General features: G+C 42.6%; 3 protein-coding genes and 1 long non-coding RNA gene across 5 annotated transcripts in view; all 4 read left to right on the forward strand.

Moving 5' to 3' along the window:
* Window positions 1-17,350, forward strand: part of LOC118431615 (polycystic kidney disease 2-like 2 protein) — a 40,373-nt gene extending 23,023 nt beyond the window's left edge. Inside the window, exons 2-4 of the mRNA XM_035842856.1 lie at window positions 15,495-15,611; window positions 16,021-16,245; window positions 16,542-17,350. Coding sequence (XP_035698749.1) covers window positions 16,185-16,245; window positions 16,542-17,350 — 870 coding nt within the window. The 5' untranslated portion in view covers window positions 15,495-15,611; window positions 16,021-16,184. The remainder of the gene's footprint in view (window positions 1-15,494; window positions 15,612-16,020; window positions 16,246-16,541) is intronic.
* On the forward strand, window positions 4,382-5,825 carry LOC118432486. Its single transcript, XR_004833091.1, has 4 exons — window positions 4,382-4,481; window positions 4,945-5,058; window positions 5,258-5,398; window positions 5,645-5,825. It is a non-coding gene; the product is annotated as an uncharacterized LOC118432486 (long non-coding RNA).
* LOC118432484 (polycystic kidney disease protein 1-like 3) lies at window positions 7,824-9,726 on the forward strand. Its single transcript, XM_035844070.1, has 5 exons — window positions 7,824-8,038; window positions 8,171-8,316; window positions 8,717-8,950; window positions 9,144-9,245; window positions 9,340-9,726. The coding sequence occupies exons 1-5, from the start codon at window positions 7,942-7,944 to the stop codon at window positions 9,520-9,522; spliced, it is 762 nt and encodes a 253-aa protein (XP_035699963.1). The 5' UTR covers window positions 7,824-7,941; the 3' UTR covers window positions 9,523-9,726.
* LOC118432485 (polycystic kidney disease protein 1-like 2) lies at window positions 10,235-13,776 on the forward strand. 2 transcript variants are annotated; one of them, XR_004833090.1, is made up of 5 exons: window positions 10,235-10,436; window positions 10,771-10,867; window positions 11,005-11,427; window positions 11,783-11,863; window positions 13,107-13,776. XR_004833090.1 is itself a non-coding variant. In XM_035844071.1 (5 exons), exons 3-5 carry the CDS (start codon window positions 11,764-11,766, stop codon window positions 13,580-13,582), a joined length of 453 nt encoding a protein of 150 aa, XP_035699964.1. In that variant the 5' UTR covers window positions 10,235-10,436; window positions 10,771-10,867; window positions 11,005-11,763; the 3' UTR covers window positions 13,583-13,776. The 2 variants fall into 2 exon arrangements, 1 of the variants encoding a protein (XP_035699964.1); XM_035844071.1 differs by having other exon boundaries at window positions 11,005-11,863; window positions 13,107-13,294; window positions 13,418-13,776.
* Window positions 17,351-18,278: the final 928 nt, after the last annotated feature.

An 18,278-nucleotide genomic window follows, 5' to 3' on the forward strand; every position in this document is an offset into this window, starting at 1 on the left:
CTAATGTGAGGGGGGTAGAAACACAATGGATAACAACCCTCTGGCCCCACAGCCTCAGAAATGCTGTGTCACTACAGTTTTACCCTTATAGAAGAATATGTTTAGACGACTCTTTCCTGCGTGTTATGATATGGTAGCCGCAAGAGAAAGCCGTAGCCAATATGCAGTGTTTATGTCATACCTGTGACGCGAAAACGTTCGATACGGGTGTTCCGGACCGGCCGATAACTTTCCGTACGGCTCGGGCTTATCACACGGGCTCCATTCGAATAAATCGAACTGTTTCGAGTGGGCCGAGAACGGCGCCATCGAAAGTTCGGATACCTGATTCGGACGTTGGAACATTACTGTTGCAACGCTTTTTTTCTCGAAGGCACCAAATTTGTTCAACTTCTGGCGCATTTCGCATCAAAACATGGGTTTTCTCAGGTGGGTATGACATAAATAAAATACAACACGGTGTATTCCGCATCACCCGCGGGTCGGGCTGATACCTTGGGCGATACGGAATACACCGTGTTGTATTCTATATTTCCATTATCTCTGTTCCAGTCGAATGTAACATAACACAGCCATATAGCCAGCTGAACGCATCGTGGACAGGAGAGGGCTGTGAATGCCGGGAAGTCTCCAACCTTTGTACCGCAGACCCGACGGAGGGAATCGCCCTGACCACCAGATTCGACTTGAGCTGTCTCGGTAGGTTCATGTCTGATTTTGCGAGGCACAAGCTTATCAATACGTCTCGATTATTTATGTAAGTAATATATTTACTTTAAGATATTTACTATTTATTTGATTTTGTTCTATTTTACATTGTTTTCATATTACGTTGACACTAAATCCAAGCATGACTACGTCCCCCTGGTTGTACACGCATCATAAATTAAAAAAAACCCTAATGGTAAGGATTTTAGACTGGTTGACGGTTGAGTTTACGGTGCATTTTCTGATTTCTACCACTAGAATTTGAAGCGCAAGGAGCGATTCGTTACGAGTTCTACTACAGAACCATGGCCACAGCCTTGGTCAGCACCCTGACCACTTCCGAGTCTGGACATAACAACTTATTCCATTATGGAATGGTAAGCCTTATAATGCTTGAGGACGTAACATCTATAATTGGAGTGGAAACTGCCTGTCACACTCGTAGGATGACCAATCGAGTGGGTTGAAATCCCGGCCCTTAGATTCCATATACTATTAGACTAAATATTCTCTTTATTTCACCACGATTACACTGTTGGTGAGGTAGTCAAAGTCTTTTGTGTAGATATACATAAAGGATGCACCCACTTTAAAGGATCCCAGTTCAACACAATACATCCATCGCCAAAAGGTAGTTACTCAAGCAACTGGATATGGTTTTGGAAACGGTCAAACGTTTAGGATAGAATCCAATATCCTTCGTCAGTGACACTGAAGTGATCTGGAAGAAACAGGTCTTTTATACTCAACTATGAATGAAGACAATTTCAGATGTTCAATATAGGAAACGTTGTAAGACAATTCAGACTGAAGACAATTTGGATTCCAAAGAAAACAAAGGTAGGGCAAAGTCAAGCTGAAGACAATTTGGACAAAAGGATAGCAAGGCTAAGACACAGTTAATGCAAATGAGTCAATTATCCATGTGTTGTTTCTCGTTTGCAACAGTCGCCGTCTCCGCCCCCGTTCAAGCTACCGTCCGGCCTGGCGTCCGATGACTACAAGGTCTTCATTATTGTGAAGATGATTGACCAGATGGATACGTGGAAAACCAGTGAACTGGAGCTGACGGTAAGGGTCTTAAACTGCCAAACCCGGATATATCCGGCACACATATACATGTCTTGTGTGCCGCACCCGGATATATCCGGGATAGCGTATTCCCCCGAAGTAGCAACTTTGCCCGCGCGTAGCGCACGAACCCCGGAAGTTAGGGACTTTGGCCTTGTTCTGGGGGTTCTTTTTGGAGGTCAGCAGCTAACCCTGGCACTGATAGCATTTTATAGTGCTGAAACTCTGGTAGTTTAAGGGTTAAGACCACTTCAGCAGTAATACGAGTAACATATCAACTTAGAGATAGGGGATGAAATTTCAATATAAATTGCTATGTTAAAAGCTGGTCCGTTCTAGTTTACGATCAAATAAATCAGGAGATTTATTTTGGTCTTCTACATAACGTCTGAGTACCTTTTTTAGTTACTGTGCTCCTTCAAAGTTCATCTAGTCATTACCTAGTACCTATATGAAAAATTATGGTATTGTTTTGTGTATGCGCGTGTCTGTCATTGTGTGTGTCTGTATGTGTTGTTGTTTCAAAATGTTTTTGGTCAGTGTAAGTCTAGAACGTCTGGATGGATTGTACTGATATTTGGAATGTGGATTGGGGTTGGTACGACGGAGGCAAAAGTCGGTTTTGGCTCCGCTTTTGTGCCCTGCAGCAGGACTTCCATTTTTAGATATCTTTTGTCCTGGACATGTCATGGTCTTGACAATTTTGGTAGCAGATATCTTTTGGTGTAACGAATATGTGGTGAAGATTTGAACCCCCTGGAAACTTTTCTTTCTGAATTCACAACATGATCATCATGGAAACATGCGGCTTACAACAGACGCTTCCGTGTAGAGTTGGAGTGTTTATCTCCATGGGTAAGTTAATGAATGAATAGAATCCGGTGATATTGGAATGATTGTTAACAAGCCTTGGTGTCTGACCATACCAGGTCCGACTGCCCACCTTTGAGGACCTGCTCACCGCTATTGACGTCACCAACGCTGAAATGGAGACCGCCATCCGCGAGGGAAACAAAATGGAGGCCTTGCATCTAAATACCATCACAGCAGCGACTCTCAACAACATCCGCGCAGAAGGAGCGTATGGGGAGGTGGACTGGAGAGAGGTAAGTGCAACAATTGTTTAAAAGAAAATGGCCATGTGCATGTCAATAACTATAAAGTAACTAAAGACTATATGCATTAGATATCTTAACCCCATTTGATTTGTTTTATGCAGAAAGGTATTGACAAAAGATACTTTCCTATTGTCTCTGACAAGATACCTCTGTGTTGACGGGAGGTCAACTAGTGCACTGTTGATAAGCCTATATCTTATGATAAATGGTATATTTTAACTTGACCTTCGACTACAGTCTCACAGGGAACTAGTTAGTCGTCTGAATTTCACTGTTCACTATGACAATGAACACTTAAGTTCGTTGGTGTTTTTGTGGGTCTGATTTTTGTTGTTTGTTTACAATGAATCCCATTCCAGGCCCGACAGGCGATCATCTATAACGTCGGCAGAGTTCCCATAGAGAGCGTTGAATCCGTCATCCAGTCATCCGAGTCTCTTATCCAGGCCACTCATTATGACGACCAGGTCACGGCGGACGCACAGGTCATTAACGAAGATAGTCCAATCCATAGCCAAGCATACCCATTAATATTGCTATTTAAAGAGAATATATAAGGAGAAAGAGAGAGAGACAGAGAGACAGAAAGACAGACAGACAGACAGACAGACAAAGAGACAGAGAGAGACAAAGAGACAGAAACAAAAAGAGACAGAGATGTAGAACAATGTCATTAGAGGGAACAATGTTCCTATGACTAGTATGAGATGTTCCCGCTACTCTTCGGCTCTTGACTCTTGTCGTCTCGGGAGACGGTCTACAGCTTCAGTCTGGGCCTGTCAGTTACTGGTTACAGTTCTCACCCGACAGTGCCTTTGATGACTTCGTTCCCGCTACTAAGTCGTCATTATGAGCATAAGTGCATGGTTGGCCCACCAGGGATACTTTCTGATCTAGAAGATTTTTATTACATTGGTTCAAATGGTGCATCTCATTGCAAGCAAGCTACTTTGCTGTGTTACCTGATGCTAGTATTTGCCCACAGACCAGTGCAGCGGACCAGCTGTTCAACATGGCCAAGTTTGTTACCCAGAAGGTTACCGAGGAAGACATCACACAAGACATGGTGGAGAGGCTGTCCGGTGTCATCTTCACAGGTTCGCGACTTGTTCTTCTATTAAAAAAAAAATAATAATTTATGTCCAGCTTATGAAACTCTTAGAATACACAAAACACATTTTTTTGCTTAGGTTGAAGTAAAGGGTATCTTCAGGAATCTGCGATGTCAAAAAAGTGTTTAATATAATATATATAATTATATATATATATATATATATATATATATATATATATATATCATTAACTTCTGTCTTTTTCCCTTTTTCTCTGTATTACAGGTATCAGTTTGGTATTGCTGGTATCATGTGCAATATCGGAGATTCTAGTATAGGACAGTTAAGCTGTAGGGCTGATATCAATGAGGCTGATTTTGTAACGGTATTACTGACCAAAGTGGGCCATATGCTTCGACATATTCCAGGTGCCTTTAATGTCTTCAAAAGTTCAGAAGTTGTTGCAGGCTGGAAACACACCGGAAACGGGCCACCTGAAGATGCCAACACGACAGAAGCAACTTTGCATAAGGTAAAGGGTTGTTAGTATTTGTCTGTTGTTAATAACTTAGTCTACTTATATCACAAACCTTCAAATCTATCGCCACGCTGCCAATGTTCACATACAATTCTAATCTGGATAAAAACAGAGACTTACTTCCGGACGTTTTGAGTGTGTGGTACTTATCATTCTTCTTCAATGTCCTAGAGACGCTGAAAAATGGACAACTGAAACGTCTGAAAGGAAATGTGCGTTTTTTAAATCCAGTTTTAGAGCTCTAATTGTATTTGACTATTGTTTACCTGGATGCCTAGTCTTCATCAACGTAGCACGGGAATGATGCTATGGTCGCTACAAACAACATTTCATGGATAGCACCCTCATTATAAGTCCATCCGAATTTTACCCGTTGCTTATCCATCCCTAGTGTAGATAGCATACTGTCCGAGGTGTAGAATCGTTAACTCACCATGTCTGATTGTTGTTCTTACAGAACCGACACGCCACCACCGTGGCTTTCCGCGCCATAGATCTACTTACGGGTCAGATTCTGAAGGGAAAACGGCCGCGTGAAGACGTCACGATGATATCATCACGGGACTTTCAGGTGGTTTCAGATTAAAATAAATTGATATAAGGCATGAAATAAAGATTCCAATAAAGTTATCATATGTTTGTAGTTTTGCATGTTGTTTCATCTCTACCATTTTTCTGAGTCTGAAGGACTGGAACTTGCCCGGCAAAATGTATAGAGGACTTTCTCCGCCTGACATGGCCTTTCAACCATCCCCTCTCACTTTTCATAGGTTGTGATCAACAGGACCGACTGCCTCAAGTGGCTCAATGATGTAAACTACACCGTGCATTTCACCAGTTTTGAAGAGGGGACCTGGTTTCGACTGCCTCCATTGCCAGTATTTCTGAAGGCATACGCACGTTCAGTTTTGGTAATCGTTCATGTTTCTACATCTTTATTATCATTTGTATGTTTTCCTGGTGCTTCTTTCTTTACAGAAATGCTTTAGCGTTATCCCAAATTACGATTATAATATATAAACGGCTTAATTGGTATAGCTATATTCAGAATAAAAGTTTTGGTAAAGTTTGGAGGTGATTCTGGTCATCCACCTCTTCAAACATATGTGTGAATCTTTCCCTGTTACAAATAAATGTTTAATCTTTCCCTACGACAGAACTTCAACGGTAATATTAGTAAGGATCAGCTCATGACAAGTAGGAGACACTTCTGTGAGTTAGGCAGTTTTGGAACACAGGTAAGACCAACATTGGTACCAGTATATGTATGTAATCCTTATGTTATATTCATTCGGAGTCTGCCTTCATGTATATACCTTTGAACTTAGTTTGATTTCAATATGCACTGGTGTAGTTTTGACTTGTGTAAAATAAACACCATTCCGTGGACATGCTCTAAATATTGTACACTGCTAGTTGATTCTATGCAAAATTGACTTGAACATAAGAACATGGCTTTGTGCAATGTAACCTGGCCTTGTGAACTTTCTGTGCCGTTGCAAATATATATTTTTATGTCATACCTGTGACGCGAAAACGTTCGATACGGGTGTTCCGGACCGGCTGATAGCTTTCCGTACGGCCCGGGCTTATCACACGGGCTCCATTCAAATAAATCGAACCGTTTCGAGTGGGCCGAGTACGGCGCCATCGAAATTTCGAATACCTGATTCGGACGTTGGAACATTACTGTTGCAACCCTTTTTTTTCGAGGGAAACAAATTTATGTCATACGTACCTGTGACGAGAAAAAACTCGATACGGGTGTTCCGGACCGGGCCATAATTATATAACTTCTGTATCGCACAGGTTCGAAAGGCGTATCACACAGGCTTTCTTCGAGTAAATCGAACCATTTCGACCGGGCCGAGTGTGGCACGGTTGGCAATTCGAATACCTGATTCGGACGTTGGAACATTGCTGTTGCAACATTTTTTGTTCGAGGGCACCAAATTTGTTCAACTTCTGGCGCATTTCGCATCAAAACAGTGGTTTTCTCAAGTGGGTATGACATAAATAAAATACAACGCGGTGTATTCCGCATTACCCTCGGTCCCAGCCCTCCCGCGGGTCGGATCACCCTCCGGCCTTCGTGCGATCCGACCCGCGGTCGGGCTGGTACCTCGGGTGATACGGAATACACCGTGTTGTATTCTATATAGAAATAATCTGTGATCGAAAGATGTCTAAACCCTCCCATCGTTCTTCTGGGGTCCTTAGGTATTCCATAGCCGCTGGAGGAACCCTTTTGAGTACGCGACGAACACCAGTCGCACAAACTTAGACATGGGCATAGGAGGACTGCATTTTAGTGATTCTTCGGAAACGAAGACGATCTCTGGCCTCGAGGAGCCCATAGAGTTTTCCGTCCTGAGGCACAACGAGTCTGCGGCAGCTGTGGAGTTTTATGACGTTGTCGTAGACGGGACAGTGGTGGTACATGCTCTATTTAACCATATTATTTTCTTACCAGGATATGGCATTAAAAATTTGTATTTTCAATGCTATCAATAACAATTTGCGGGAAAAGCATGGAATGTATTTACGCCCTGTTGTTTAGGCTATTAACGATATTTGATGCCAAAAAGGAAAGAAAAAAAGGAAGCAAAAATTGCCCTACATTTAGACAACATTTGATATCAAATAATAGAAATACCAGGATTAGAAATCTATATCTTGTAGCGTTTGTGTTACCGTGCCCTTACTCTTCTACTCCTCCACAGTACGTCCCATTCAAGTACAACAGCTCCGTCAACCCGGCAGACACTTTCATCTTCCTGACGCCCAAGGATCCTCTGATGTCCCCAACCTTTACCCTGTACCTGGCTTACGGCATCAAACCCAACGCGACTCTGAATCAGTTCGACCTGAGAACCACTCTGCCCACCCCTGACCACAACAGGTGTGTGGTATAACAATTGAAATTAATACATGATAGGGGAAGACGATATTCATCTTTTGAACAAAACGAAGATTAGAAAATAAGTATTCACATTTATTTGATAATATTGAAGTATGATAGCTACTGCCCATTAGCACATACAAAGATGTGAGAACGTACATTTGTAGCTTTGATCATTATGCAAATGGCAAACATAGCATCGGTGCAGTGCTGTATTTTCTCGTATGAAAACTAATATTAGGCACAATAAACCTAGATGACGTCATCTATATGGTCTGAAAATCATTTTTTAAATCCTTGCATTCCCAACTATAAATGTTCAATGCAAATACAGTTCTTTCTCAAATCATCAGTGGGAAAACAATAGAAGGTCAAAATACCAAAGTCAACCTGCCTTGCATGTAAAAAGGTCATAAAAAGGCTTATCAACAGTAAGCTGGAGCATGTCACATTTGGAGTACTGATTTGATTCCAAACAGATTAATAGGAAACTTTTGAATCGCACCTTTTTCTCACAGCTATTCTCTGGATCTTTCTTCGGAGGAAGAAAACATGACGCGTACAGTGACGTCAGACCCGTACAGCTGGGGCGTGCGTCTCGGTGACGTGGAGATTTTGAACGACAGAAACGACACCAGCTGGTACCTCGGTGAGTGTCACAGCTAGATAAACAGATTACAAAAAAAGTCTGATATCTCTTATTTCAATACAATTTGCCATTCTAACACCCTCTCGGTTGCTCTTGTGCAGTCGTCTTATAAAACTCGATTTGCATTTGTAGGAATCGAGCCTACAAGCTTGGACGGAACGGATGACGAAGGTCGCCCAAAGCAGTCCGGAACGGTGTCATTTTCAGTTTTCGTTGAACCTGTAGAGTGCGTCTTCTTTAACGAGGAGGACCATTCCTGGGACCGAAGTGGTTGTGAGGTAAGGAGAGCTCGTAGGCATTTCCTTATTTAGTCAACGATAAGTGAGGTGACACCAGGCACACTGTAGATCGTTCGGAAAAAGAAGCATATTGATCCAAGTATCTACTGATAGCAGTGAACTTTTAAGATGTTTTACCTTTGATTTCTGCTTTCCTTGCCTTTGGGTTGTATCTAAATAGCTTTGTAACCACTTGGTAGCACTGTTGTAGTTGTCAGGTCCGGAGCTTGGTTAGGCAAGTTCAAGACAGCAGGCACAACTTTTTTTTTCATATTGGTCTAACTTCTCACTGATTCATAGCTAAAAGCTATGATTTTGGACCTTTTGAACGTTTTATTTCTGCTCCCTTTGCTTTGTATTTATAACAGCAGTGTCTAAGTTGAGATCCTAAATTTTGCAGGTTGGACCCTTAACAAATACGACCCATCTCCACTGCCGCTGTGACCACCTGACCAAATTTTCTGGTCTGGTTGCTCCGAACGAGATCAACTTTGAGCGCGCTCTGAAAGGGTTCCTGCTGAAGAACCTGATTCAAAATCCCATCGGCATCATCACTTGCTGCGTCCTGTTCTCCTTCTACATCGCCTTGTGTGTGCCCTGGACAAGGAAAAATGACGCCAAGGACCTGAGGAAGGTACATCTGCCTCACAAGCGTCTACATTTGAAAAATAAATTTTCTACTATCACGACTAAAATGTTACCTTTATATTAGCCATGATTATTGTCTAGAAAAGACGATGTAGTTTGTCTAGAAAAGACGATGTAGTTTCTTACAGGCCACTGCATATATTGTAAAGCTACTTCCCCCGTACCAATGTTTGTACCAGATCACGACGGCAGCAATCTTCGACAATACAAAACATCCCAAACCTCGCTACTACCTGAGGGTCTTCACTGGACCGAGAGCAAATGCCGGGACAACAGCAAAGGTAACCAAAATTCCACGGTTACTTCAAAGATTTGACTTGAAATTAAGTTCTGTCTGCATCTTTTCTGTACCCATTGTTTACCTTCTAATATAAGGTGTCCATCATGCTGCACGGAGCGACCCGGGAGTGCGGCCCGTTCCTCCTGCACCAGCCCTACTCCGCCATGTTTGAGAAGGGAAACATGGCCGGGTTTGTTCTGTGCACCGAGACGGACCCGGGCTGGCTCACCCACGTGCGCGTGTGGCACGACAACTCCGGGAAGGAGCCATCCTGGTAAGATGTAAATGAAATCATAGAAATCCTATCGTACAGAGTATTCTATAAAGGGAAGACTTCTTGTGATTATCCTGAGCGAAAATGTGAACGACTGGTTACAATTTTCGTCTTTACGTCACTTGAGATTCAGATCTGTTAATCTTTTCCCTTCGCAGGTTTCTGGACAGGATCATTGTGGACGATCTACTGCTCGAGGAGCAGCACTATTTCCTCTGCAACAGGTAGGCATTGCTACAGGTCAATGTTCACTGATAAGTTCAAAATGTTTGAATGGACCTCATTGTCACTGGTTAACGTTCTATCGACAACATCAGTTTATCAGAAAGCAACAGATACAAACTATAGGGGGTACTGCACTAACAGAATCGATGATCAACATCGTGCATATTGTTCTCTACTGCAGATGGCTGGCCTTTGATGAGGACGATGAGCAGATTGAGCGCGTGCTGCCTGCAGCTAAGGACGAGCAGCTGGTGGCCTTCAGCACTCTGTTCACTGATAGAACCACCAAGTAAGATTGACAATAGAAATAGTCACATGGTCAAAGTCACACTACTGCCGTATGAAGTGATATATTCATTTGTTGTGTTTGTTATGCCTTGCCCTCTTAACGATCTTTCAGTCAGTCCTCTGACACTTTTGACCGGACCCTGGTTGACTGTCTCTTGGGCAGGTTTAACTGTATTTTTGTTGGACCACAGAGACCTGCGCGACGGCCACATCTGGTACTCTGTGTACGGCCGGCCTGCCAGCAGCCCCTTCACCCGCACCCAGCGGGTCTCCTGCTGCCTGTCCATCATCATGTGCACCATGCTGGCAAACATCATGTTCTTCGGCCGAGGAGACGACTTCGACCCGCCGGAACCCGTCACGATCTTCGGGTTTGATGTGCAGATCCCCATTTCATGGCCTCAGGTAGCTTTAAACAACATTTGCAATCAGATGTGCAAAGGTTAGCTGTGACAGGTCATTAAGTGTAACCAGCTGCTGCAACGCCTGCGAAGTTAATGTGTTACGGCGAGGGGCGATACGTGTACACACTGTGTTCTGTCAGGAGAAAATTCGTGCTGTAATCTGCGTTAACTTGACAAGTAGAAACCACACGTAAAATATGAGCTGCAACTTTGATATGAAAGCTACATCTAAATATTGACATTGAAGCATAGACCACAAGGGATTTAGTTTTGGCACTTTTATGGTTACTCCAAGGTTCTTAAAAGATAAACTTTGATGTTTCCAATCTAATCAGATCCTGATCGGTCTCCAAAGCGCCGCGGTGGTGTTTCCCATCAACGCCATCATCATCTGGATCTTCCGGAACGTCAAACAGCGTCCAGTTGAAAAGGGTAGGATGAAGAGGTTTTACTTGGTACATTGTCATGGGGAAGCTTTCTCAAATGATTCTTTTATTTTCGTACATTTTAGGATTATATAATCAAGAAAGTAGCTACGGTCCCATTTTTGATATATCATTTACGTTTAGGAACTTCTACGGACAACCGTGCTGTCAACAAAGACAATGGCGCCAGCAACAAATCGTCTACTGCACAACACAACACTCCAACCCCTATGGAACTGTCAAGCATTGACATATACCTGATGAATGCCTCGACGTCATTGCCAGAAAAGGTATGTTCTCTAAATGTATAGTTGCCTTTTATTTGTTCCAAGATTAATTCAGCTCCCAGGTACTTAAAAACGGCCGGTGTTGGTTCTTCCCAACTCCCCCGTCTTAATGATAGTGAAAGAGATTGGAAAATATTGAATTCTTTCAATTTCAGAGGTCCTTTCTGCTGTTTTATCACCGTGTTTTTATTGCCATTAAAGGTTCGGCAAAATACTGCACAACAGGACAGGCAGAATAACGTCAATGACGTGACTTCTCCAGGACAGATCAAGTCTCAAGGTAAATTTTACAAGCACATAGAAATATTTTAACAATATCAGGCAGGATGCACTGATTTATGGGTAATTTTGTTGTTCGCATAAAATCAACACATTGTTAAAAATAACTTACCTTGCGGCAGAAGGAAATATTAACTTAATATTTCCTTCTGCCGCAAGGTAAGTTATTTTTAAAGGTGGATTGAGTCGTAATCAAAGATCTCTTTATGTGTAACGAAAGCTACTGTGTGAAACGTTGGAATGTGTCGTTTTCATCCCTTTCACAACAATACTTGTCTTATGTACAATACTGTAACTATATGTGTCATGTCATGAACAATTCCAGATTAAATGTGTCATGTCATCAATATTTACAGAGGTAAATGAGAAGTACGCTGTACTGGATGATCCCGAGAACGCCACACCCGGGCTGCTGCCGTGGTGGTTTGCCTATATTGGTAAATAACACTTGTGACACTTATTTATGTTTTATACTATAGATCACAGAAAGCTTAAGATAACTTAAGGGAGTTTACAAAGAGTTTAATTCAATGATATATCATGCATGGCAACGCAACGCGCTGCCTGGAACCAGTTTTACGAGGGCGGTTCAAATAGTAATGCCACTGATTTTATAACAGGCTCGTGTTTTCATCGAATAAGTTGAAATTTGGCGCACAGGTACAAGAATATATCCTCTTGAGATTGACATATCTCAATTTGTTATCAAGATTTTTATGAGTGACCGAGTTGAGTTCAAGATGACCACACCCTTGTTATCCCGTCGGAAGAAATTAGAGGGTCAATTAACATGCAATTGATAATGTCTCTAAATCACTTGTAGCTACTGTAAGGAACTAAAATTGCACATGTATCAAGTTGCATTTCTCTATAAGCCACATGCCTATTTTCATCTTTGAAATACAATCAATTATTATTTTTTCGTTCCTGGTGTGAAGTAAAGTCGTCAGGGTCGTAATTATCAGTGGGTTAGGGGTGGGCTGCTTAAAGTTTCCATAACCGATTTTTTTTATTAACTGAGAAAAATCAAACTTAACACACTTCTTGATCTTGCAACAGTTAATGATTGTGCCAAGTTTCGCATCTTTTGGCTGATAGAAAAGCAGTCTACAAAAACCTTTATTCAACAAATCACGTATTTGGCTTTTGATTAAACTGTCTGTGATACAGCAACTCGCTCCATTCTAGAAGCTGTAAAAGATGCACCATTGAGAGTTCAAACATGAAATTTGACATGTAATCTATAGAGACATTTGTTATTATACAAGTGAAATTTAAGCTTCCTACAATAGTTTTAAAATGGTAAGATCTAGAGGAACTGATCTCCTGACAAGCTTTGAAGGGTGTGGTCATCTTAAAATCATCTAAGTTGCTCATAAAAATTTGAACCACAAATTGAGATATCTCAATCTCAAGAGGATATAGTCTTGCACATTTGTGCCAAATTTCAACTCATTCGATGGAAACATGAGCCTGTTATAAAACCAGTGGCATTACTTTTTGAACCGCCCTCGTATCTTTCGGTTAATCAAGAATCACCTTTAAGATTTTTTTTAGTTGATCCAGTCAGTCGCAAAACTTGTCAGAATAACCATACCAACTGCATTACTTGAGAAGTACACGACCCTACTGCAGCCACCTCTAATCAGAATCTCTGCTGTTTCCCAACCACCTCCCCAGGCTTCATCCTGGTGTTCGTCACCACCAACACCGCCGCGTTCTTCGTCATGCTGTACACGTTTGAGTTCGGGCGGGAGAAATCAGAAGCCTGGCTGCTCATCTTCCTGACGTCATTCCTCTCCGACCTCCTCCTCCTCCAGCCTGTCAAGATCCTCGCCATGGCGGCGCTGTTCTCCGTGTTTTTCAAGGTGCTTGGTTTCACCTTTAGTCACAATTTTAACCAAAAATCACAAAAGGTAAGCAAAAATCAGAAGAACTAGTCCCACATTGTATCCAAGTTTCTCGTATTCCTGACGTGTATGTTGTTTCAGAAAGCAAACAAGGAAGACGAAGTGAAGAGGTCTGACGTAAAGAAGTATGGGGAGATGGTTGCAGGCCAAAAGCAGGTAATGACTTTGACCCCATTTCACGCGTTTTCAGAGTCGACTCTTGACAGTTCAAGAACAATACTAAGTAACTCAGTAAGCGTTTTCTAGAATGGAAAATTGCGCAAAAGAAATAGATCGGGCCAATATTCAAGTGTGCATGCGCTGTTTATAAATAAAACTAATCACCTGTCATTTTTCAAACTCATAGCCACTTACTGTACGTTTAGACATATAGACATAGAAAATGTGCCATCAAAGGCTTTTTCCTCAACGAGGAAAAGAAATCAATGGCTTGAAATGTAGACTACGGAGTTTCGTAAGGATTCGCCCCGGATGTAGCCATGAATCATATGTTCAATTTCAGAGTCCACCTGTCCCGGCACCACACGATTCCCCGGACCTAGCTGAGGCCCGCAGGATTGCCGTCCGGCGGAGGAAGCTGAGGAACATTCTGAAGGAAGTGGCTGTTTACGCCCTTTTCCTGGCCGTGGTCATGCTGGCTGCGTATGGACAGAAGAATCACCTGGCCTTTCATATGTCGAACGAGGTTCAGCGACTCGTTGTACACAGTGAGGAGATGTCTTTCGAGGACGTAAGTACTAATCTACATCTTGTCAAGTTATCTGCTATAATGTTTGAACAGAAGCTGACCTTCTTACATCAAACCTATGACCATTATACTGATGAGGATGTCAAAACTGACTCACCAGAATGTCCTTCATTTTAAGCCATCGTGAGATATATAACGTTTTATTATTTTTAAGATGCTTCTTGTGTAATGTTGTCTAATCATCATTAAACCGTTGATGATGTCGATATCGATTGATCAATGTGTTTCTATACTGTAGACGTAATTAAATGACCCTCTTACTGTTTTCATCACCACGTTAGGTGGCTGATGCCGATTCCTACTGGACCTGGCTGGAAGATGCAGCCGTCCCAGTTCTTTACCCAGACGCCACTTCAGCCGTTCCGGACCCGCCTGTCTATCGTGTAGGGCCGATCCGGCTCCGCCAGGCTAGAGTCAAGCTGGGTAGGTCATTACATCAATATTACATCCAATTCACAGTAGGAATTACATCGATATACTGAACTAATCAACGAATTCATCAACAGCCTAGTGATTTAATGCATGTGCTAATCTAATATAATCCGTAAATAAAAGTAAGACCTAGGGCGAAGAGATGATGTTACAGTTACAATCGTGTAACCCGTTACCTTGAGTGGCCTTCAGGCCTTGTAACGTGGTGACCATTAAGTAAAAAAAAGTGATAAGCTACGCCAAATAGCTACTCAATCAATTCGATATGATGTTTCAAAATCTTCTGTTGTGTGAGCAATTGCTGTTGCCTATATGCTAGTCTATACTAGTCCATAAGTCCTACCGTTGAATGATGACAGCGACTGCAAATTAGTAGCAGCATGTCATAATAGAACGAGTTTTAAATTTTAAAGTATTTAACGTCATATAATGTACATTGTTCTCCAGATCCTGCCTGCCTGACGACAGTGTCACCAGGAAACCAGACATCCGGGTGCGACAGACGTTATGACTACCTCAGTCAGGACGAAGGGCAGTACGGAGAAGGCTGGTTGCCGCTGCCCACAGTCAACATCACCACTTTCAACGGGACCAACGGCACCGCAGAGACAGCAGAGCAGAACGGCACAAGTCCGTGGAGGTACCGGTCGTCTGACGATCTACAAGGTAGTCGTCCAACTAATCTCTCTATCTTTTTCTTAAAGAGCTGTATGGAATTGGAATATTAAATTTTTAATCAACTGTGCAGCATAAGATTTAGTGTAATGTACATACTGACATTTGTCAATAGATAAATAGATATGCTATTGATGTAAAGTATTGTGTTTTTCATTTGCCCTCGGCTCTTTTATTAGTAAAAAAAAGTACCAACGTAGACCTGTGGCTTTGTGAGGAGTTACATAAATGTTTAGTTTTGCCAGCTAGTCGCCCAAATGCAACAATTTTTCCATAAGTTTTCTTCCAATGTTTACAAAACAGAACTGCCCTACGCGGGAGACCACGGCGTGTATTTCGGTGGAGGCTACGTAGCCGACACGTCCGACAACGCGTCACGGGTAATCGGAGATCTGAAGAACCATGGCTGGATCGACAGAGGTATCTGATTATCTCATTTATCAATTCATTATTCACCCTACTAGGTAGGTAGTGGTGCATAGGGCGGTGCCCGTCTCCGCTTTCGTGTAGCCCAGGGCCACACAGCTTTTTGACGCCACCACGGTTATAGCTAGTCCACTGCTCATGGCCTGCGTATTCAACTACAGTAGCCATACTCTTCCCCAAATGAGTGCTAAGCAGTGAATCGAAATCATGCACCAGTTTCAAAGTCTTTGGTATGACTCGGTCGGGAATCGAACTCACGACAGCCGACTCGATGCGAATACTCTACACATTTGGCCATTGTACATCGCCGTACCTGTATGTATGACATACATGTATTGAAGTACCAAAACATACCTACCAAACCTACCATCTCTGACTGACATGATTTTGTTGGTTTGCTCAGCAACCCGAGCTGTCTTCACCGACGTCACCCTGTACTCGCCCGACTCCAACCTGTTCTCCATCGTGACCCTGCTGGTGGAGTTCACGGCTATCGGGGCCGGCTTCCCCCGCTGGGAGGTCCACACGGTCCACCTCTACCGCTTCCACGGCGGCTGGGAGGTCTGGATGGCGCTCCTCTACATTTCTGCGCTCGCCGTTTTCACTGCGGTCTTCGCGATCAAAGAAGGTTGGTATTTCTTCAGCCATGCTTTTTTAAGATATCGAGAGCTGTAAATGAGAGTTTATTTCTGTTCCGTCCAGGGTAAATCCCCCGGATGGAGGCCTGGCGAACCTCCATACCGTATCAGTTTCACGGTGATTTACATCATTCACCCGGACGGGAGACCTGGCGCAACCCCGTCTCGTATTCAGCTAGAAGAAAGGGTATGCCACCCCGTAAGGGGCGGTATAACCCCAACGGTGCTGTAATACACCGTATGAATATGACTGACTGACTGTTTCTATTGGGTTTGTGTCTTACAGGACGGAAGGCCTACAACAGTGGAGCTCTGTACATCATGGACTTCTGGAACTGGGTGGAACTGATCATCATCCTGCAGGCCCTGGCGGGAGTCGCCACCTTCTTCTACTCTGAGGCCGTTCTGGAAGACGTAGCCAGTAAAATGAAAAATGGTGAGAACTCTGGTCTCTTTGGACGATTCGTGAACTACAGACGCGCGGCCGTCTGGGACCAGGTCTACACTTACGTCATCGCCACCCTGCTGTGCAGCGTCACTCTCAAGATGACGCACCTGCTGCGCTTCAACCATCGCGCGTCTCTCCTCATCCACACCCTCAAGCGCAGCGTCGGGCCGCTCTCAGGCTTTTCCGCCATGTTCTTCCTCTACTTCTTCGCCTTCGCCATTCTGCTCCATCTGACGTTTGGTCTGCGCATGCTCTCCTACAGTTCCTTTGCTCGGACATTCGAGGCGATGGTGACCATCATAGCTGGTGACATCAACTATGACGAAATATCTTCTACTACTGGCAATCTGGGAACTTTCATTCTGTTTCTGTTTGTTTTCGTCTTTAACATCTGTCTGATTGGTTTCTTTGTGGCCATCATTGACGAGTCTTATCATAGCGCAAAGGACGATGAACAGTTAGAGAAAACTGACTACGACCTGAAAGGGTTTTTCAAATATCAACTGCAAAAACTGAAGCCAAAGAAGAAGGCAAGAAAGAATGATAATGACAACTCGTCATCCATATCCGGGCCTGGTTATGATGAGTTTAAGGTTAACGTGATGAAGAGGCTGAGCACAGTTTTTGAAGACTTGGATGAACGATAGAATGGCGACACTAATTGGAACTGCAGAAAGAAAGTCACACTCTTTTGATTGTAATTTCCTCTGTAACAGTTGTCTGGTCTTTTGATCAAATTGTAAACAGACTCCCCCAAACGTTAGTATTCTAATGCTAACTTTCTACTAGATAACCAGATTCTGGATGCGTAAACCATTTGCCTGCAGAACGTTTGATTTGAATCTAAAAAAAAAAGCCAAGGAAACCTTATGAACCTTTGTAAATGTTATTATCCATTCGCACCAGTTAATGGTGTGTTTAATTGTGCATGACAATAATCATGTATAATAATTATAGGACTTCGTTGAAAAATTTTACTGTACTGTAAGCCACCGAAAGGATTCCAGTACCTATACTGTAAGCCACCGAAAGGATTCCAGTACCTATAGTGAGGAATGAAATACTGACTTTGATTGATAGGTCACAGAAGTAGAACGGTACATAACTACTACTTATTTCAGATTTTTCTCTAGTTTATTGTATTGCTAATACTACAACACATTGCATTGTGTATAATGAGAATATATTTACAATTATGATATATCATTTTAAGCATATCATAGTATTTTATTTCAAGTTAATCTTATTGCATTGTATAATTGTGTCTTATTTCAAGTTAAGGTTGATGAATATAATTGTTGTGAGGACTTAACGAAATGCTGTAATGTAGATGTTCACTATTGGGGAATCTAAATAAAACAAAGCTGAAAAATACCAGGACTGGTCCATTGTCTGTCGCAGACGCCGTATCATGTACCAATCTCGTGGCCTCTTGGTCAAAACGTAGAAAAGTAAAATACAAACAGAAAAATGCAAATATTTCGTCAGCATGTAGCTGCTCTGTTGATAATTAACCTGTCCTTGTAAAATTCCATCTGTATTGTCCTTGTTTCTGTCAGCAGGTGTGTTTAATTG

This window comes from Branchiostoma floridae, chromosome 15 (genome assembly GCF_000003815.2).
Source record: "Branchiostoma floridae strain S238N-H82 chromosome 15, Bfl_VNyyK, whole genome shotgun sequence".
Taxonomy (NCBI): Eukaryota; Metazoa; Chordata; class Leptocardii; order Amphioxiformes; family Branchiostomatidae; genus Branchiostoma; species Branchiostoma floridae.

What these genes read in the sequence shown, in the direction of transcription:
- LOC118432484 (XM_035844070.1), top strand. Translation starts at nt 7,942, where the DNA reads ATGACGCGTACAGTGACGTCAGACCCGTACAGCTGGGGCGTGCGTCTC. An exon ending in ACGCCAAGGACCTGAGGAAG is followed by an intron (nt 8,951 to 9,143) that starts GTACATCTGCCT and finishes TGTTTGTACCAG; the next exon opens with ATCACGACGGCAGCAATCTT. An exon ending in ATGCCGGGACAACAGCAAAG is followed by an intron (nt 9,246 to 9,339) that starts GTAACCAAAATT and finishes TTCTAATATAAG; the next exon opens with GTGTCCATCATGCTGCACGG.
- LOC118432485 (XM_035844071.1), top strand. Translation starts at nt 11,764, where the DNA reads ATGTCATCAATATTTACAGAGGTAAATGAGAAGTACGCTGTACTGGAT. An exon ending in GTGGTGGTTTGCCTATATTG is followed by an intron (nt 11,864 to 13,106) that starts GTAAATAACACT and finishes CCACCTCCCCAG; the next exon opens with GCTTCATCCTGGTGTTCGTC. An exon ending in TGTTCTCCGTGTTTTTCAAG is followed by an intron (nt 13,295 to 13,417) that starts GTGCTTGGTTTC and finishes ATGTTGTTTCAG; the next exon opens with AAAGCAAACAAGGAAGACGA.